The 22,699-nt window shown below is 40.2% G+C and overlaps 1 protein-coding gene across 3 annotated transcripts in view; it reads left to right on the forward strand.

The window, feature by feature from the left end:
• Positions 1–22,699, forward strand: part of LOC133635212 (phosphatase and actin regulator 1-like) — a 50,463-nt gene that overhangs the window by 22,906 nt on the left and 4,858 nt on the right. For 2 of the 3 annotated variants that reach the window (XM_062028133.1, XM_062028132.1), the window contains exons 7-12: positions 1,402–1,595; positions 3,823–3,979; positions 6,785–6,840; positions 6,924–6,985; positions 10,362–10,502; positions 10,581–10,657. In XM_062028133.1, coding sequence (XP_061884117.1) covers positions 1,402–1,595; positions 3,823–3,979; positions 6,785–6,840; positions 6,924–6,985; positions 10,362–10,502; positions 10,581–10,657 — 687 coding nt within the window. Of the gene's footprint in view, positions 1–1,401; positions 1,596–3,822; positions 3,980–6,784; positions 6,841–6,923; positions 6,986–10,361; positions 10,503–10,580; positions 10,658–22,699 lie in introns of those variants that run through there. The other variant, XR_009822033.1, reaches the window with a different exon arrangement.

The following is a 22,699-nucleotide window of genomic DNA, read 5'->3' on the forward strand; positions in this document are numbered from 1 at the left end:
AGAGAGAGCAGTACAGAGACAATGCTTCAGACACTGTTTTATAAATTTCTTATATCTGTTGGGAAGCTATCGTGTGTATTCTAAACACTGACAGCTGATAAAGCTAAAACATGTTAAGGTTTCTGAAGAAGAATCTGCTGCTCATGTTGAAATGGGATATAAGATCAATTTGTGAGGCAAATCCCTTAAGGTGGCAGACACCGTGTTCCATTGTACAGATATGCAACATTGAAATATATGTATCGACCAGCATGAAAACGTAGTAGTGGGTCATTCCTACAATAAAAGGTACTTAATCCAGGGGACCAGAGTTTAATTCAGGAGTTTCCACTGTACTTTGAACTGCTAGTGATTGACTAGACCAGGGGTCCCCAAACTTTTTGGCCAATACAGATAGACAGACAACATTCACACACTAGGGACCATTTAGTGTTGCCAATTAACCTATCCCCAGGTGCATGTCTTTGGAAGTGAGAGGAAGCCGTAGTACCTGGAGGGAACCCACGCAGTCACGGGGAGAACATGCAAACTCCACACAGAAAGATCCCGAGCGCAGGATTGAACCCAGGACCTTCGTATTGTGAGGCAGACGCACTAACCCCTGTCCCACCGTGCTGCCCTTGTTTTAAAACCTCTACACTTGGAATCTATTTTACGTTTCCCCAACGATTTCGCCATTTTTTGTCCTTGTGCACTAATTGACTGAAACACTTGCCGACACTGCGTTGCGAGCGTGATGATATCACGTTATCGATGGGAAAATGCATTTTTAGACAATATGATTTGCATGAGCGGCTAGGAGACCCAGAGAGTAACAAGCGGTAGAAAATGGATTGATGGATGGGCGAGAAAGGATAGATTAAAAAAATTATTACTTTTTTTTTTTTACTGGGCGCTACCCGCAGGCCGGATTTTGGACATTGCCGGGCCGTATCTAGCTCGCGGGCAGTGATTTGGAGATGCCTGGGATAGATTAAAAAAATTATAATAAAAAAAAAAAAAAAAAAAACTTTTTATTTTTTACTTGAGACTACTCACGGGCCAGATTTTGGACACTGGCGGGCCGTAGTTTGGAGACCACTTGGATAGATGAAAAAAATAATAATAACATTCTTTTAAACCTTTTTTTGTTAATCAGGACTACCCGCAGGCCGGATTTTGGACGTTGACGGGCCGTATCTGGTCTGCGGGTCGTAGTTTGGGGACCTCTGGGATAGATTAAAAAAAATTATAATTTAGAAAAAAAAAAATTCGGGACTACCCTCGAGCTGGATTTTGGATGCTGGCGGGCCGTATCTGACCCGCGGGCCGTAGTTTGGGGACCCCTGCAACAGACAAACAACAATGTACCGTTTCTTACAGTTCAACTCTTTTAATCTCTGCTCTTCCCCCCAACTGCAGTTCTGTATTGCGTGCTGTTCCCACACTGATGATCGATTGTGACAACAAAGAGAATCTTCCAAACGAAGCAGATTGCGAGGATCTACCTGTTACGTACGAGGACGATGAAGAAGACTTTGAAGAGGAGAACGAAGACGTGTACGACGAGAAGGATGAGGACGAAGACGACGATGAAGATGAAACTTTGTTTATAAGTAAGTGTTTCTCTTATGTTTGTAAGGTGTCTATACCTGCTCCCTGCTAAACACACACACACTCTTAGTTAAACAAGACAAAAATGTTTTACCTACAGACACCAAAACCAGTGAAGTTGGCACATTGTGTAATTCGTAAATAAAAACAGAATACAATAATTTGCAAATCCTTCTCAGCTTATATTCAATTGAATAGACTGCAAAGACAAGATACTTAATGTTTGAACGGAGAAATGTAATTATTTTTTGCAAATAATCATTAACTTAGAATGTAATGGCAGCAACACATTGCAAGAAAGTTGGCACAGGGGCATTTTTACCACTGTGTTACATGGCCTTTCTTTTTAACAACACTCAGTAAACGTTTGGGAACCGAGGAGACCAATTTTTTAAGCTTTTCAGGTGAAATTATTTCCCCTTCTTGCTTGATGTACAGCTTAAGCTGTTCAACAGTCTCTGTTGTGGTATATTAGGCTTCATATTGCACCACACATTTTCAATGGGAGACAGGTCTGGACTACAGGCAGGCCAGTCTAGTACCCGCAGTTTTTTACTATGAAGCCACACTGTTGTAACACGTGGCTTGGCATTGTCTTGCCAAAATAAGCAGGGGCGTCCATGATAACATTGCTATTCTGTTTTTATTTACAATTTACACAACGTGCCAACTTCACTGGTTTTGGGTTTTGTATACATAGGTGCAATGTAAAGACATGTATGATCTTGCCCAGTGTAGTTAAGAATCCAGATTGAGTCCTGGCACTACATCTACTGCACACAATGTGCATACAGCAGCTCAAAAGTATGTGCAGTTACGCACATTCTCTCACGAAATGGGATTTTATGAATTATAACATTGGTGTAACAAGTTGTAGATGCTACTTTTAGGCTTATTTTTAACCTTTACAAATGAAACCCTCAATTATTGACTGGTGCGTTGGTTCTGGATTTGTAAAAGACTTTAGTGACTCCAGTACAGGTAACACTAAGTTTGGACACACCTGCTTGATTACTGCTTTGCACACTCTTGGCATTCTGTCGATGAGCTTCAAGCACCCCTCATCGAGAGAATGCCAAGGGTGTGCAAAGCAGTAGACAGAGCAAAGGGTGGCTATTTTGAAGAAACTAGAATATAAAACATGTTTTCAGTTATTTCACCTTTTTTTGTTAAGTACATAACTCCACATGTGTTCATTCATAGTTGTGATGATGCCTTCAGTGACAATCTACAACGTAAATAGTCATGAAAATAAAGACAACACATTTGTACTGTATATTTAAAATAAAAATATATTACATATACACTACCGTTCCACCGTGCCATGCAAGGCCCTAACCACGACCCATCAGGAGCAAGGGTGAAGTGTCTTGCTCAAGGACAGAACGGACGTGACGTGGTTGGTAAAAGGTGGGGATCGAACCAGGAACCCTCAGGTTGCTGGCACGGCCACTCTCCCAATTGTGCCATGCCGTCCCCGATATACATGTATATATACATATACAGTACATGTGTATATATTCATATATATATATATATATATATATATATATATATATATATATACACACTACCGTTTAAAAGTTTGGGGTCACATTGAAATGTCCTTATTTTTGAAGGAAAAGCACTGTACTTTTCAATGAAGATAACTTTAAACTAGTCTTAACTTTAAAGAAATACACTCTATACATTGCTAATGTGGTAAATGACTATTCTAGCTGCAAATGTCTGGTTTTTGGTGCAATATCTACATAGGTGTGTAGAAGCCCATTTCCAGCAACTATCACTCCAGTGTTCTAATGGTACAATGTGTTTGCTCATTGGCTCAGAAGGCTAATTGATCATTAGAAAACCCTTGTGCAATCATGTTCACACATCTGAAAACAGTTTAGCTTGTTACAGAAGCTACAAAACTGACCTTCCTTTGAGCAGATTGAGTTTCTGGAGCATCACATTTGTGGGGTCAATTAAACGCTCAAAATGGCCAGAAAAAGAGAACTTTCATCTGAAACTCGACAGTCTATTCTTGTTCTTAGAAATGAAGGCTATTCCACAAAATTGTTTGGGTGACCCCAAACTTTTGAACGGTAGTGTATATATTTCTTAAACATTGCATCTGGCCGACACAGTGTCCTAGCATGGGCAACTGTCGTTGATTACCTCTGGCATAGAAACTCATCTCTGTGATCCATAAATGTAGATTTCCCATGAATTGTATTTTCAATGTAGGCACACTGGCCCTGAAGGTGTTACGAAAAGACTCTCTTGCAATAAAACTGAGTAATCGTCCATCGAAAAGAGAGCTGGAAGAGAAGAACATTCTACCGCTGCAGTCGCATCAGGAGAGGCTTGAGTTTCGACAGCAAACTGCGACCAAACTCACCAGGTGGGGACGCTATCAACAATGTTAAAAAAAAGTAAAAAGTAATCCCTTTAGTTTATGTGAACATTATTGAGCGTAGACTTGTGAATGTAATTTAAAATCCATGAAAAAGTTAACATTTTAAATTTGAGAAGACCATATCAATCCAAGTAGTGCTTGTCGCGTAAACTTGTGTTGTTATGGTGATGTATTGTGTGTATACACGCTATAACAGCGTCCTTTTCCTGGCTGGATGTGAATAATAATCTGTAGATGAAACTTTGTTTCACTTGTTATTATAGCCAGCCTGATGTTATTTGTCATATAAAGAGTTATGAATAGTCTACATTCTTGCAAAGCCTAGAAGTTAGAGGGGCTTAACATCAGTTTATATGTGTGTGTGTGTGTGTGTGTGTGTGTGTGTGTGTGTGTGTGTGTGTGTGTGTGTGTGTTCTGGCAATGCTTATTTAATGGGGACATCGCTCTGTTTACACAGTCACCTTTAGGGGACCTCTGACGGTATGGGGACAAAAAAACAGGTCCCCTAAAGGGAAACCTTTTTAAATGATAGTCAGATCAATTCTGAAGAAGCCTAAGTGATTTTTAAGCTTTGTCCCATAAAACATGTTTACTGGTTAGTTTGAGTGTGAGACATTTGCACAGCAGCCCCCTCATCGGGCTGTAGCTGGTGTTGCACTCGCTGCTTTTTTTAAATGGTCCTCAGTAGTCACGTACAAATTTGTGTGAATTATGCAAAATTATTTAAATTTGGTCCCCACGAACCATATTACCTCTTTTCCACCAGGGTCCCCAGTAAGAATGATCAGCACATTACTTCATCAATCCAGAGATTTAAAGACGTGTATGAGCTAACTGGGCAGTGGCCCTTTAAACTATTTTTTTTTATGCCTCCACAACCTGTAGAAAGGGTGGTCCCCACAAGTGATGATCAAAAACTTGGTCCCCATTCCAAATGATAACCAGTATGTGTGTGTGTGTGTGAGTGTGAGTGTGAGTGTGAGTGTGAGTGTGAGTGTGAGTGTGAGTGTGAGTGTGAGTGTGTGTGGGTGTGTGTGTGTGCTTGCAAGAAGGAGTTTGACAGTTTGATAATAACTGGCCCAAAAATCTATTTAATTAATTAATAGATGCTACAATATACGGTATTTTCCGGACCAATGGGGCGCACTGGATTATAAGGCGCACTGCCGATGAATGGTCTATTTTCGATCTTCTTTCATATATAAGGCGCACCGGATTATAAAGCGCATTAAAGGAGCCATATTCTTCTTTTTTTAAAAATGTAAAACACTTCCTTGTGGTCTACATAACATGTAATGGTGGTTCTTTGGTCAAAATGTTGCATAGATTATGTTTTACAGATCATCTTCAAGCCGCTTTCTGACAATCTCTTCAGAATACGCCGCTTGGTGGGCGGTCTTATTTACACGGCTCACCTTCGGCAGCGTCTTTTCTCCGTCATCTTTGTTGTAGCGTGTAGCGTGCAAGGACGGGAGTGGAAGAAGTGTCAAAAGGTGGAGCCAACTGTTTTAATGACATTCAGACTTTACTTAAATCAATAACGGAGCAGCATCTCCTAATCCGGAAACAACAACACCGGAAATGTGTCCCGTGAAAAACCGTCCGACCGGATGATCTTTGGATGAATAATGTAAACTCACTATACATATATATATGTTTTAGCGCTTTCATAGCGAGTTTACTGATGGATATAAGTAAGAACTTTACACTACTTTATATTAAGAAATGGTAACAGCGGAGGATGAATGTCCAATAACAAGAAAATAGAGAAAAAGAAAAGCTTATCGACTACGGCGACAAATCGGCTGCACGCAAATTTTCAGGACTTATGCAGATCCCTAATATAGATCAACAGGTACCAGAAGGTAACAAAAGTTGCTTTTGCATAATAATGCGAAACTAAACGCCAGATAATATGTCTTACCTTATACACACACCATAATACTACTCGTATGTTGAAGCATAGTACAATCCATCAAGCTGTGCGGCTTTATAGCTTACCAAAGTCGTACTAAAACATTTTGATAGATTTTTGAGCGCCGTGTGTAATGTTCTATATTTTCAATGGAACATATAAAATGTTGGTGTTGTTTACTTGAGTCATATTGCAGTCTACACGTATCTCTGCCATCTACTGGTCACACTTATCATTTCACCATGTACCAAATAAAATAGCTTCGAGGTCAGTAAGCAAAACCAGAATTATTCCGTACATAAGGTGCACTGTCGCGTTTTGAGAATTGTTTCACTTTTAAGTGCGCCTTAAAGTCCGGAAAATACAGTAATTATCTTAGCTAGTAGGTCAGTAGAGACGTTGGGATCCAAATGTAGTTAATCAGTGGTTCTCCAACTTTTATCAGCAAGTACCACCTCAGAAAAAACGTGGCTCTCCAAGTACCACAATAATGACCAACATTAAAATACAGTAGCGTAGTAAGGCTAAGTATTCATTAAAAACAAGGCAGAGGTTTTATTTAACAAGTATATTTAATATGTTTGGCCAGTGTAAAATTGACTGTCAGATTAACTGTACACTCCAAATTGTCCATTAGTGAGAATGTAAGTGTGAACAGTTGTTTGTCTACATGCACCAAGGGTGATTCCTGCCTTTCACCCAAAGTCAACTGGAAAAGGCTCCAGCTCACTAGTGACCCTAATGAAGACAAGTTGTATAAAAAAAAATGGGTGGATGGAGAAGTGAAGGTGGTCAAATCACCTTATTGTGAGTTAGGTGAACTATGAAAAACCCTGTCTTCCGTGGAACTCGGATACAAATGTACTTTTTTCCAGGCGGCTGAGTCAACGTCCATCTGCAGAGGAACTGGAACAGAGGAACATCCTGAAACGTACGTAACTTTGTGTGCTAAAAACAGAATGCAAAAGACAAAAATAACAAATATGTGAGATCAGTCTTTTCCTTGTCCCTTAGCACAGAATGATACAGATGAACAAGAGGAGAAGAGGGAGATCAAGAAACATTTGTCCAAAAAGGTAATTATGCATCGGATTTTTGTCATGTTAGTGTGAACAGTTATATTATTTTTTTCCAATCTGCCCAAAGCTTTTTTTGCATTTGGTCATAAATCCAATATGCATCTGCAGTCTGGATGCTCGGGTAGCGTCCATTCAACCTGTATGTCATCGAAAGGAGACAATTGTCACAATTACTTGCCATATTTGTTGAATCCGTTTTGCACAAAATCCTTAAATCTGCCACAAATGCACCAGACCTAGGTGAATTCTCGCCGTAAACACACTGCAGGGCATGTGATGTCATGTTTTGTGCACTTGCGGGTCATTTCGCGGACCCATTCTGCTCATATGAGACATCACTTCTTTTTCTTGGATGGAGAGGAAGCAGAACACTGAGCTAAATGATATAAATTGTAGGCACCATGTAAAGACACAGGAAAACATATTCACAGAAATAAAGAAAATAACAAAGAAGAAGAATGAAGATAAGCAGTATAGAAAATTAATGAAGAAGATTAAGTTAAAGTTAAAGGGGAATTTTGCCTATCAATCGCAATCATTATGAAAGTCATGACGACAGATGTTTTTTTTTTAATGCATTTTGAATATTGAATAAATGTAAATAAAAGTCTGCTTACAGCGAAGCCAATGGGAGCTCCACTATTCCGCCCATAAAATCCAAATAAATAACCATTCAAAAAGCGCCAACAATACTTCATTTACATTTCGTAATTTGAATATTAACCAAGTATTAGTGATATTAATATTATAAGCGCTAACGCAGACAAACTACACAACTCAAAACCAGTGAAGTTGGCACGTTGTGTAAATTGTAAATATAAACAGAATACAATTTGCAAATCCTTTTCAACTTATATTCAATTGAATAGACTGCAAAGACAATATATTTAATGTTTGAACTGAGAAACTTTTTTTGGTGTGTGAATAATCATTAACTTAGAATTTAATGGCAGCAACACATTGCAAAAAAGTTGGCACAGGGGCATTTTTTACCACTGTGTTACATGGCCTTTTCTTTAAACAACACTCAGTAAACGTCCCGAAAATCTGAAATCAATCCATGAAGGCATGGCGGGGATATTTTTAAAACAATTTTGCCTTCCTCAATACTTACTCCAAACGAGCCATTTCCAATTTGCCCCATTTGTGAAGTTTTTTCCATTAGTAACATCAGCAGATATCTCCTTATATGGTAAAGTTTTACCCGAAGAACTTTGCGCAAGTCTGCCATTTTACAAGGAGACAGAAAAAAGATTGCTGATGGGTCTGCCAACTTGCGACGCCCCTTACAAAAAAAGGTGAGAAACAGGTAAACGTTGGGGAGGGGGAGAATAAAAAAATATTCAGTCAAAAGGCTGGACTCGAGGTAGGGGGTCCAGACTAAGGCCAAGAAAAACAACCTCATAGCCATAGCACACATAAACAAGTTACATAGAATCAACAAAACTTGCAACAGAGGGGAGGGATTGGGAGCTACGGAGGCCGGCTGCTGCCGAATAAGCGCTAGTCAGCCATCCATCGCCCCTAAGGAGAATCAAGCTGTGGTGAAGGCGTAATAGATGTAATGTTTACAGTGATAAACACATTTGAGAACTGACGTTGCCGAGAATCGAACCCACGTGAAATAAAAGATGGATGTGCTACTAAAGTTCTAATGACATCATTGATATAAATAGTTATTTAAAGGCCTATTGAAACCCACTACTACCGACCACGCAGTCTGATAGTTTAAATATCAATGATGAAATCTTAACATTGCAACACATGCCAATACGGCCGGGTTAACTTATAAAGTGCAATTTGAAATTTCCTGCGAAACTTCCGGTTGAAAACGTCTATGTATGATGACGTATGCGCGTGACGTCAATCGTTGAAATGGAAGTATTCGGACACCATTGTATCCACTACAAAAAGCTCTGTTTTCATCGCAAAATTCCACAGTATTCTGGACATCTGTGTTGGTGAATCTTTTGCAATTTGTTTAATGAACAATGAAGACTGCAAAGAAGAAAGCTGTAGGTGGGATCGGTGTATTAGCGTCTGGCTGCAGCAACACAACCAGGAGGACTTTGACTTGGATAGCAGACGCGCTATCCGACGCTAGCCGCCGACCGCATCGATGATCGATCGGGTGAAGTCCTTCGTCGCTCCGTCGATCGCTGGAACGCAGGTGAGCACGGGTGTTGATGAGCAGATGAGGGCTGGCTGGCGTAGGTGGAGAGATAATGTTTTTAGCATAGCTCTGTGAGGTCCCGTAGCTAAGTTAGCTTCAATGGCGTCGTTAGCAACAGCATTGTTAAGCTTCGCCAGGCTGGAAAGCATTAACCGTGTAGTTACAGGTCCATGGTTTAATAGTATTGTTGATTTCTGTCTATCCTTCCAGTCAGGGGTTTATTTCTTTTGTTTCTATCTGCAGTTAAGCCCGATGCTATCACGTTAGCTCCGTAGCTAAAGTGCTTCGCCGATGTATTGTCGTGGAGATAAAAGTCACTGTGAATGTCCATTTCGCGTTCTCGACTCTCATTTTCAAGAGGATATAGTATCCGAGGTGGTTTAAAATACAAATCCGTGATCTACAATAGAAAAAGGGGAAAGTGTGGAATCCAATGAGCCAGCTTGTACCTAAGTTATGGTCAGAGCAAAAAAAGATACGTCCTGCACTGCACTCTAGTCCTTCACTCTCACGTTCCTCATCCACGAATCTTTCATCTTTGCTCAAATTAATGGGGTAATCGTCGCTTTCTCGGTCCGAATCGCTCTCACTGCTGGTGTAAACAATGGGGAAATGTGAGGAGCCTTTCAACCTGTGACGTCACACTACTTCCGGTACAGGCAAGGCTTTTTTTATGAGCGACCAAAAGTTGCGAACTTTATCGTCGATGTTCTCTACTAAATCCTTTCAGCAAAAATATGGCAATATCACGAAATGATCAAGTATGACACATAGAATGGATCTGCTATCCCCGTTGAAATAAAAAAAATTCATTTCAGTAGGCCTTTAATAGTCATTACATGGATATTAGGTTTATCGTTTGTATTCAGTTTGTCGTCCTTCTCTAATTCTAATAGCATTTTAAAAACAATTTTTATTCTCTGTCCAGATTCCGAACTGGCCACAAGTCTCAGAAGCCCACATTTTCAATGGAGCTCGGGCAGTTTATGATTTGTCTAATCTCCCGGCAAATCTGAAACACGTCCCAAAACTGTCATGAGGTCACATTACTTGGCACATTTGGTCCCATCTCTATCATGCAGTGTAAAGACTAAATAGTGACAAAGTCAGAGCCCAGATCTCAATCTTTGTGTCTTGATTTGAAGACACAAAGATCGTTAATGTTAATGGCTCACTCTCCACTCTATCTCCCACCTCCAGCTCAGCCAAAGGCCCACAGTGGAGGAGTTGAGAGAAGCAAAGATCCTCATTCGGTTTAGTGACTACGTGGAGGTCGCAGAGGCTCAGGACTATGACAGGAGAGCCGATAAGCCCTGGACGAGACTAACAGCTGTGGACAAGGTTCTGCATCACTTGAAAATTATTTCCTTGATATCGACTCTTGATTGATCTTGGTGTGTGATGTGTGTGTCATTCAAGGCTGCCATAAGGAAAGAGTTGAATGAATTTAAAAGCACAGAGATGGAAGTGCATGAGTCGAGTCGTCACTTCACCAGGTAAAAGTCAAACTACATGATGATGTTTGCAAATTAAATACACACACATTCACGGTTCTACCACATGGAACTCACCAGACATGCCTTTAAGAACCTTGCTTTGTACAGTGAGGAACAAATATGTTGGAAAATGTTCCCATGTTGGAAATATAACATTTTTCACAACTTTATGGTGAGCTTCTGTGTTATTTAAGGGATCTACTGCAACCCTTGGTTGGTTCATTTAGGGATTTATCCATATTAGGGATGTAACGATAAACGTAATAATGATAACTCCCGACAGTCAGTATTACCATTTTAAATTGAAATTATCGAAAAGCTGAGATTGATAACTGCACTTTGATCAACTCACCGTCTGTCTGGCGCCAGTTTGCTAGCTTAAATGCCAACATGGAAACATAGAGACGTTAATGTCTTTCCCCGTTAAGAAACAACATACCCCAATCCATTCAAACTTATATTAACACATTGCTATCTGAGCTACTAAGATATTCAGTTGAAGCTACAAGCTGTGCTCTCTGTCTCTCAGAGTGATCGTTCTTTACTTACATGAAAAGAGACAAGGATGTTTTTATGTTGCGTTTAAGGACCGTTGAACACACAACGGCCCTCAGAAATAATAAATACTATTAATAGATTGTATTTGTTACACACTTTTCATTTAAATAAATCTTAAATTGCTACATTACCATTAATATTTAAAAAATAAAAGCTTAGCCATTAAAACAGATGGCTAAACACTATCAGTGAAGCATTAAAACCACAAAACATGCAAAATAGTAAATTTTTTTCAGTGTGTATATTTTAGTTACAAAACCCAAAACCAGTGAAGTTGGCACGTTGTGTAAATCATAAATAAAAACAGAATACAATGATTTGTGAATCATTTTCCTTATATTCAATTGAATAGACTGCAAATACAAGATATGCAATGTTCGAACTGAGAAACTTGTTTTTTTTTGTGCAAATAATCATTAACTTATAATTTAATGGCAGCAACACATTGCAAAAAAGTTGGCACAGGGGCATTTTTACCACTGTGTTACATGGCCTTTCCTTTAAACAACACTCAGTAAACGTTTGGATACTGAGGAAACCAATTTCTGAAGCTTTTCAGGTGGAATTCTTTCTCATTCTTGCTTGATGTAAAGCCCAAGTTGTTCAACAGGCGGGGAGCGAACCTGCAACCCTCAGGTTTCTGGCACGGCCGCTCTACCCACTACGCCCTTTGCAAATCATTGTATTCTGTTTTTATTTACGATTTACACAACGTGCCAACTTCACTGGTTTTGTATATGCATATATATATATATATATATATATATACACTACCGTTCAAAAGTTTGGGGTCACATTGAAATGTGCTTATTTTTGAAGGAAAAGCACTGTACTTTTCAATGAAGATAACTTTAAACTAGTCTTAACTTTAAAGAAATACACTCTATACATTGCTAATGTGGTAAATGACTATTCTAGCTGCAAATGTCTGGTTTTTGGTGCAATATCTACATAGGTGTATAGAGGCCCATTTCCAGCAACTATCATTCCAGTGTTCTAATGGTACAATGTGTTTGCTCATTGGCTCAGAAGGCTAATTGATGATTAGAAAACCCTTGTGCAATCATGTTCACACATCTGAAAGCAGTTTAGCTCGTTACAGAAGCTACAAAAGTGACCTTCCTTTGAGCAGATTGAGTTTCTGGAGCATCACATTTGTGGGGTCAATTAAACGCTCAAAATGGCCAGAAAAAGAGAACTTTCATCTGAAACTCGACAGTCTATTCTTGTTCTTAGAAATTAAGGCTATTCCACAAAATTGTTTGGGTGACCCCAAACTTTTGAACGGTAGTGTATATATATAGAAATAAATAAAAATTAAAAAAATACAAAAAACAATATATATATATATATATATATATATATATATATATATATATATATATATATATATATATATATATATATATATATATATATATATATATATTTGTGTATAAAATATAAATATATATATATATATATATATTTTGTGTATAAAATATAAATATATATATATATATATATATATATATATATATATATATATATATATATATATATATATATATATATATATATATATTATATATATATATATATATATTTTTATATTTTATACACAAAATATATATATATATATATATATATATATTTATATTTTATACACAAAATATATATATATATATATATATATATATATATATATATATATATATATATATATATATATATATATATATATATATATATATATATATATATATATATATATATATATATATATATATATATATATATACACAAAACCAGTGAAGTTGGCACGTTGTGTAAATCGTAAATAAAAACAGAATACAATGATTTGCAAAGGGCGTAGTGCAGACCTGGGCATTCTGCGGCCCGCGGGCCGCATCCGGCCCTTTGTGCATCCCTGTCCGGCCCACGTGAGGCCAATTATAAATTACAAAATACATTTAAAAAAGTATCTATGTCGAGTGTGCAATACAACGGGGCTGCTTTTGTTTTGAAAATCGTTATTTGTATTACTTCCGTGTGGACGTATGCGTGTGCGTGATTGTGAGTGAATGTGAACAGCTGCAATCACAAATTACAAAATAAAGTTGAAAAAACATCTATGTCGTGCGCGCAATACAACTGTGCTGCTTTTATTTTGAAAAGTATTATTTATGGGCGTGTGTCCGTGTGTAACCTGCGAGTGAAGGTGCACATGCAGCGACAAGTGATGCACGGTTTACACCCGAGACGCTAAAAAGAGAAAAGTTGATGAAGAATGGCGTGTTTTCAACAAGACATGGACTGCAAAGCAACGTCCCCTCTAAGGTGCGTGCCTGCGCAATTGCGCACTGCTCAAGCGTCCGCTGCGCGCAGCAAATATATGCCGCGCACCAAATCAAATCCCATCTGAATTCTAAACAAAATAAACATATTTATTCTATGTAATTTTGCACTGCAACTTTGAGTGACAATGACAACAAGTGGCCCTAACGGTGTTCGTCAACACCGTTCAATTGAACACCGTTCAATTATTGTAACGTCTATCGAGATGCTTCGAGGACAGGAATTATATCGATCACTTTATTGAGCAAAACTGTTTATATTCGGACATAACCACACCAAAAACATGAGTAAAACAATTCTATCTCGAAAAACTAGTCATTTTCTGCCGTACAAACCAGGCCAAAACCAACTTGTCATCTGTCACCAACACGCATAGCACTAAACCACTGGTGCGTTTATGGCCACACAAAAAGTCGGACAACTCAAACACCACACACAGTTACACTATGACTCCTCAGTCCTACGTGTGCTTATTTTACTGTCATTTATTATTAATGTTAATTTATTTATATTAGTCATGGAATGCTGTTACACACACTATGTTGAAGTATTACTATTATTATTAATTATTATTATTATTATTATCAATCAATCAATCAATCAATCAATCAATCAATGTTTATTTATATAGCCCTAATTCACAAGTGTCTCAAAGGGCTGTACAAGCCACAACGACATCCTCGGTACAGAGCCCACATACGGGCAAGGAAAACTCACCCCAGTGGGACGTCAATGTGAATGACTATGAGAAACCTGGGAGAGGACCGCATATGTGGGTAACTCCCCCCCGTCTAGGGGAGACCGAAAGCAATGGATGTCGAGTGGGTCTGACATAATATTGTGAAAGTCCAACACATCAGCGAAAGTCCAGTCCATGGTGGGGCCAGCAGGAACCATCCCGAGCGGAGATGGGTCAGCAGCGTAGAGATGTCCCCATCCGATGAACAGGCTAGCGGTCCACCCCGGGTTGGGAGCAGAGTAGAAAAGAAAAGAAAAGAAACGGCAGATCAACTGGTCTAAAAAGGGAGTCTATTTAAAGGCTAGAGTATACAAATGAGTTTTAAGATGAGACTTAAATGCTTCTACTGAGGTAGCATCTCTAACTTTTACCGGGAGGGCATTCCATAGTATTGGAGCCCGAAGAGAAAACGCTCTATAGCCCGCAGACTTTTTTTGGGCTCTGGGAATCACTAATAAGCCGGAGTTCTTTGAACGCAGATTTCTTGCCGGGACATATGGTACTATACAATCGGCAAGATAGGCAGGAGCTTGACCGTGTAGTATTTTATACGTAAGTAGTAAAACCTTAAAGTCGCATCTTAGGTGCACAGGAAGCCAGTGCAAGTGAGCCAGTATAGGCGTAATATGATCAAACTTTCTTGTTTTTGTCAAAAGTCTAGCAGCCGCATTTTGTACCATCTGTAATCTTTTAATGCTAGACATAGGGAGGCCCGAAAATAAAACGTTACAGTAATCGAGACGAGATGTAACGAACGCATGGATACTGATCTCAGCATCGTTTGTGGACAAAATGGAACGAATTTTAGCGATATTACGGAGATGAAAGAAGGCTGTTTTAGTAACACTCTTAATGTGTGACTCAAACGAGAGAGTTGGGTCGAAGATAATACCCAGATTCTTTACCGAGTCGCCTTGTTTAATTGTTTGGTTGTCAAATGTTAAGGTGGTATTATTATATAGATGTCGGTGTTGAGCAGGACCGATAATCAGCATTTCCGTTTTCTTAGCGTTGAGTTGCAAAAAGTTAGCGGACATCCATTGTTTAATTTCATTAAGACACGCTTCCAGCTGACTACAATCCGGCGTGTTGGTCAGCTTTAGGGGCATGTAGAGTTGAGTGTCATCAGCATAACAGTGAAAGCTAACACCGTATTTGCGTATGATGTCACCTAGCGGCAGCATGTAAATACTAAAGAGTGCAGGGCCAAGAACCGAACCCTGGGGAACTCCGCACGTTACCTTAACATAGTCCGAGGTCACATTGTTATGGGAGACACACTGCATCCTGTCAATAAGATAAGAGTTAAACCAAGACAAGGCTAAGTCTGACATCCCAATACGCGTTTTGATATGCTCTAATAAAATATTATGATCAACAGTATCGAAAGCGGCGCTAAGATCAAGAAGCAGCAACATAGATGACGCATCAGAATCCATCGTTAGCAAAAGATCATTAGTCATTTTTGCGAGGGCTGTCTCCGTAGAGTGATTTGCCCTGAAACCGGATTGAAAAGGTTCACAGAGATTGTTAGACGCTAAGTGTTCATTTAGCTGCTGTGCGACAATTTTTTCGAGGATTTTCGAGATAAACGGAAGGTGGGACACCGGCCGGTAGTTTACCATGAGGTCAGGATCGAGGTTAGGTCTTTTGAGTAGAGGATGAATAACCGCTTTTTTGAATGCCAGGGGAACAGTGCCAGAGGAAAGTGATACATTTATAATATTTAACACTGATGGACCTAATAATACAAAAAGCTCCTTGATAAGTTTCCCAGGAATTGGGTCAAGTAAACATGTTGTTTGTTTTGTCCCATTTACACATTTTAACAATTCCTCCAATGTTATTTCATCAAAGAGAGAGAAACTATTTTGGAGGGCAGTGTCCGTCGTATATACAGTCGCATCTGTGTTAATAGAACCCAGTTGTAGCTGGGATGCATTGTCTTTAATCTCTTTTCTAATGACTTCAATTTTCTTATTAAAGAAATGTATAAAGTCATCTGCTGAGTGGGTGGAGCTACTGGGAGGAGTCCCTTGTTGGGTTAGCGATGCTACTGTACTAAACAAAAATTTAGGATCATTTTTGTTGAGGTGGATGAGATTTGAGTAGTATTTAGCTTTAGCTGAGGTAAGCATGCGTTTATAAGTTATTAAACTATCACTCCATGCTTGATGGAAAACCTCAAGTTTAGTCGCACGCCATTTGCGTTCCAGCTTTCTACATGATAATTTCTGGGCTTTAGTTTCTTCTGTAAACCATGGGGTACGCCTTTTAGGGGCCCTTTTTAGCTTTAGCGGTGCTACACTATCAATGGTGTCGCGCAGGCCGTCGTTAAAGTTGTTAGTGAGGTTATCAATAGAGCCCACATAATTTGGGAATGGTGCCATTACCGAAGGCAGTAGGTCAGTAAGAGTCGTCGTTGTGGCAGCATTAATGTTGTGGCTACTATAGTAGTTATTATTATTATTATTAGTTTGTTGACAATGAGTCAGAACTTCGAATTTTATAAGGTAATGATCGGACATTACTTTAGTGTACGGGAGTATCGTAACTTTGGAGGTGGTGACACCCCTGACAAGCACTAGATCTATCGTATTATCGTTGCGATGCGTGGGTTCATTTATTATTTGTGTAAGACCACAGCTATCAATTATAGTCTGGAGCGCCACGCATGGAGGGTCCGATGGGGTATTCATATGGATGTTAAACTCTCCCATTATGATTATATTGTCGGCGTGCGTCACTAGATCAGCAACGAACTCTGAAAATTCATCGATAAAGTCCGAATAGGGCCCTGGGGGGCGGTAGATGACAGCCAGGTGCAGAGGCAGCGGTGTGACAAACCTCATAGTAAGCACCTCAAACGAGTTATATTTATTATTTAGGTCCGAGGTAAGGCTAAAATTTTTGTTGTATATTAGTGCAACACCCCCACCCCTTTTAATGGGACGGGCAATATGCGTTCCCGTATAGCCAGGAGGAGACGCCTCACCCAGCGCAAAAAATTAGTCTGGTTTGAGCCAGGTCTCGGCTAGACCAACGACATCAAGATTGTTATCTCTAATGACTTCATTAACTAATAACGTTTTGGAAGACAATGATCTTATGTTTAAAAAGCCCATATTATAGGTAGTGGGCTGTTTTGAGGAGTTTTTGTTGAAAGTATCCGTAGTAGCAATATTAATAATGTTACGTTTATTATGCGTAGTGCACTTTAAATAATTTCGACCATATCTAGGAATTGATATGACAGGAATTTTTAGATTGTTTGCCACCTCAGTAAAATGCATGTCCACCTCTGACGCAGAAAATACATTATGTGAGTTGTATATTATTCTAAGATAATTGCTATGTGTGCAGGGATTATCCAGCCTGGCACTGGCTAGTTCTAGCTTAACAGACTCCTTATTAGCGCTTCTTTGAGGATTAGCCTTTAGCGTTAGCCCCGCTAACAACAACGCCTTTAGCTTTGTTGTTAGCCCCGCCCGACATCCCCGCTTCTGCTTCCGAGCACACCGCTTACGTCTCTTTCGTTGACGGTCCCCGCTGGTAGTGGACCCCGCTGCTTCAAAGGCCACTGCTGGATGTAGCTCGCGAAGAATTCCCAAGCTAGCGAGTAGGTCCACCGTACACGCATCTTTCAGCCCAAAATGGCCCGATCTCTCCACATCCAGAATCGTAAGTCGGTCGTAAGTGATCACGGAGTGAACACGCTGTGAGCCAGCCATGAAATTGACTGAATTGACGGGTATTTTTGCCAAATCGGTCTAAACTTCCAAGAGCGCCTGCAAGAAGCTGCCGCCTTGAAGCGCCGCCATCTTGAAAGTTATTATTATTATTATTTATCTTACGGTATATATCAAAAATAATATTGAGCAAAATTTAATTGAAATATTGTCGATGTGGCCCTCCAGCAGTGCTCGGGTTGCTCATGCGGCCCCCGGTAAAAATTAATTGCCCACCCCTGATCTAGCCCTTCAGAGTGAGGCATTTTAGATGCTGACTCGCTCAAGTAGGCCCAGAGAAAAATGCACAATTTCTGCATAAGTTATATAATGTATTACATTTTAGTTTGGAACATTAGTTTGTAATGTTCGCCAGTTAGCCAGGCTAGCTAGCGTTAGGCTAAAATACTAAATAATAATACTAAAATACTCAAACATAACATTTTGCAAATGTAATAATATTAACGTTACATACCTTCAAAAAATTCACAAGACAAAACAGTCGTACATGGCGGCTTCTTCTCCGTGTAGTTCTTTGTTTATTCATCAACCGAAGCATGATGAATTAAAAAAAAAACACACACTGCCTGGTATACTGCTGCCTTGGTTGCTGTCTTTAGGTTTTTATTGATAAAGACCCGCGGTCCAAATGCGGCGGAGGCAAGGTTGATGCGGGCTTGGATGTCTGCTTCAACATTACAGCTGTCAGAGAAGATACTGCTGAGGTATTTTGAAGTGTGGTACCGTTTCCAGAGGGGTATTGTCAATGTAGAAGACCGGTGTTGCAGTATTTGCAGAGCTTGGCTGGTGGACAATTTGTCTTCTTGATGTTGATCTAAAGACGGACAGCTCTGTAGGTGGCATTTACCACATTGAGGGCATTCTGAAGGGAGTCAGGGGTGAGAGCAATTAGTGTGCAGTCATCGGCATACTGCATTTCACAAACCTGTCTTAGTCTTGGTGGTTGCCTGGAGGCGCCGGATGTTAAATAGGTTGCCATCCAGGCGGAAACTAATGCCGGCTCCATCCGTGTTCTTCAGATGCATATGGGAAATGATGGTGACTGCGGTAATGAATATTTTGAAAATAACTCCAAACTTGACATCGAAGGGGTCGGACAGTTGTACACCAATCAGAACTCTGGCTTGCATGCCAGCATGAAACTCTTGGAGAATCGTGAGGAATTTAGATGGGACTCCAAACTGGCTTAGTATGCCCCAGAGAAGCTTTCGGTCTACTGTGTCGAAAGCCTTTGACAGATCGATAAAAGCCATGTATAGGTCTTGTTTGTGTTCTCTGGCTTTCTCCTGTATTTGCCTGGCGGCGAAAATCATGTACGTTGTGCTACAGTCCTTACGGAATCCACACTGGGTTTCTACCTAGATGTTCTCCGAAATGTGCACAGCCAGGCGGGAGAACATGATCCTTGTCAGGATTTTGCCTGCAACTGAAAGGAGTGAGACACCTCTGCTGTTGTCACAAGACGATTTATCACCTTTCTTTTTATATATAGTGATAATGGTGGCGTCTTTCCAGTCTTGTCCAGATGGCAGAGATGAGCTGATGTAGCCAGTGAGTGAGGGGGTAACCTTCACACATTAATACTTCAGCTGGGATGGAGTCTAAACCTGCACTTTTATTGTTTTTAAAGCAATTGATTGCTTTCAGAACTTCATGACATTCAGGAACTTCATTAAGTTGAGGGACAGAGGGGAAGCTGGGGAGTTCATCCTGGATGGTCGGGTCTGTGGGGTTGCTCTGGTTTAGTACGGTGCTGAAGTGCTCTGCCCAAAGTTCTAGAATTTGTTATTGTTCCTTTATGAGGGTGGTGCCATCTGCAGATCTGACTGGTGCGATGTTTCTGCTCTGGGGCCCATAGATCTTTTTGATTGCGTCATAGAAGCTGTGTGTGTTGTTGGCATCTGCAAAAGGTTGAATTTCTTCCGCTTTCTTGAGTCACCAATCGTTCTCCATCTGCCGTAGAGCTCTTTGTGCTTCTGCTTTGATAGTGGACAATTTATTCCTGAGGGCTGCTGATTGAGGGTTGGCTAGAGCAGTGTTTCTCAAATGGGAGTACGCGTACCCCTGGGGGTACTTGAAGGTATGCCAAGGGGTACGTAAGATTTTTTTTAAATGTCTGTCAAAAATAACTGTGAAAAGAAATGCAACAATGCAATATTCAGTGTTGACAGCTATATTTTTTTGTGGACATGTTCCATAAATATTGATGTTAAAGATTTCTTTTTTTGTTAAGAAATGTTTAGAATTAAGTTCATGAATCCAGATGGATCTCTATTACAATCCCCAAAGAGGGCACTTTAAGTTGATGATTACTTCTATGTGTAGAAATCTTTATTTATAATTGAATCACTTGTTTATTTTTCAACAAGTTTTTAGTTATTTTTATATCTTTTTTTCCAAATAGTTCAAGAAAGACCACAACAAATGAGCAATATTTTGCACTGTTATACAATTTAATAAATCAGAAACTGATGACATAGTGCTGTATTTTACTTCTTTATCTCTCTTTTTCAACCAAAAATGCTTTGCTCTGATTAGGGGGTACTTGAATTAAAAAAATGTTCACAGGGGGTACATCACTGAAAAATGGTTGAGAACCACTGGGCTAGAGCAACTGAGTGTGCCTTGCGTTTTTCTTTTAGAAGTTTGTGAACGCCAGGTGCGTTTTCGTCAAACCAGTATTGGTGACGTTGCTTGGTGAATCCCATTGATTCTTCAGCAGCACGGTCGATAGAAGAACGCAGTATGTTCCAAGTAGAGTTTGTGTTCTCGATGGTAGGGCTTCCGGGATGCTGTACAGTTTGGTTGCAAGTCGGCTTCTAAGATGGTGAATGGCTGGGAGGAATTTAAGGGTACCACAGTCAAGCTTCTTACTGGAAGCCTGTTTGCGGTGCTGCAGGTTTTTAGATTGACTTTTGATCGAATCAACCTGTGGTCCGTCAAGCATTCTGCCCCTCTCATAGCCCTGGTGATCTGGAACTCTCTCTGGTCCGCTTGTCTGGTGATTATATAATCTATTAAATGCCAGTGTTTGGATCTTGAATGCTGCCAGGAAGTTTTCAGTTTGTTTTTTTGCTGAAAGATGGTATTGGTAACGACAAGTTGGTGCTCTGAGAACATTGTCATTCAGCTTGCTGATGCAATGTTTGTCAAGTACGCCTTTCCAGAGCCTGTAGTCATATCCCACACGAGCATTGAAGTTGCCCATTAGTAGAAGTTTTTCACGAGGTGGTGTCTTCTGGATGAAGCAGTCGAGTGTACTGTTGAAGCTGTCTTTCATGTCCTCATAGCATCTGGGGTTGGTGCGTATGCGCTGATGAGAGTTGCTTGTTAACCTTTCGTGAGGGGAATCCGCCAGGTCATCAGCCTTTTGCTGATGTCTGTTGGTGTTTCTGGGAACTTTTTAAGCAGACTGATCTTCACAGCAAAGCCTACCCCATGGAGGCGGCGAGAGTCTGGGGGGAGCCCTTTCCAGAAAAAGGTGTAACCTTCTCCAACTTCTGTTAGAGAGTCCTCGCCATGAAAGCGGGCTCCGCTGAATGCTGCTATCTCCACGTTGTATTTCCTCAACTCGTGGGCAACCATTACTGCTCTCCTGCGAGGACGGGTGGATTCCTTGAACATTCCACGTTGCGATTGTAAGGAGTATCTTCTTTTTGTTTGTGTTTTGACCGCAGAGAGGGATGACCCGACAGCCACGGTAAGCTGTCCGGGTTGAGGAGGAACAGGCTATTTTTGGGCCACCTTTTCTAGGGCTTTCCCAGGCTCCAGTAGATTTATGCTGCTTTAACATCTGCTGACTGAAGCCTTGCTTTTGAAGAATCCTCCATCAAGTCTTTTATTGGGCGCCAAATAATCATCCATGCCACACCCACTTCAAGTCCCCATGCTCAGTCGCATGGGGAGCTACCGAAGAGACATGCTGTTCCGTCCAATATCTCAGCGACCATCATGCCCCTGGCGCCTGTTTGTAGGGTTGGGCTAGGTGCTTCCAGTCACATCTATGACCGCACCCACCGCTTTTCCCCATCGCCACAGGGCTTTGTAAAGGGGGTTTGATTGATTGATTGAGACTTTTATTAGTAGATTGCACAGTACAGTACATATTCCGTACAATTGACCACTAAATGGTAACACCCGAATAAGTTTTTCAACTTGTCTAATTCGGGGTCCACGTTAATCAATTCATGGTACAAATATATACTATCAGCATAATGCAGTCATCACACAAGTTAATCATCAGAGTATATACATTGAATTATTTACATTATTTACAATCCGGGGGGTGGGATGTGGAGGTGGTTGGGGCAGGGGGATTAGGTTTGGTTGATATCAGCACTTCAGTCATCAACAATTATATCATCTGAGAAATGGACATTGAAACAGTGTAGGTCTGACTTGGTAGGATATGTACAGCGAGCAGTGAACATAGTGAGCTCAGAAAGTTAAAAGTTAAAGTTAAAGTACCAATGATTGTCACACACACTAGGTGTGGTGACATTTGTCCTCTGCATTTGACCCATCCCCTTGTTCACCCCCTGGGAGATGAGGGGAGCAGTGGGCAGCAGCGGTGCCGTACCCGGGAATCATTTTTGGTGATTTAACCCCCAATTCCAACCCTTGATGCTGAGTGCCAAGCAGGGAGGTAATGGGTCCCAT

Source organism: Entelurus aequoreus, linkage group LG19 (genome assembly GCF_033978785.1).
Source record: "Entelurus aequoreus isolate RoL-2023_Sb linkage group LG19, RoL_Eaeq_v1.1, whole genome shotgun sequence".
In the NCBI taxonomy this organism is placed as follows: Eukaryota; Metazoa; Chordata; class Actinopteri; order Syngnathiformes; family Syngnathidae; genus Entelurus; species Entelurus aequoreus.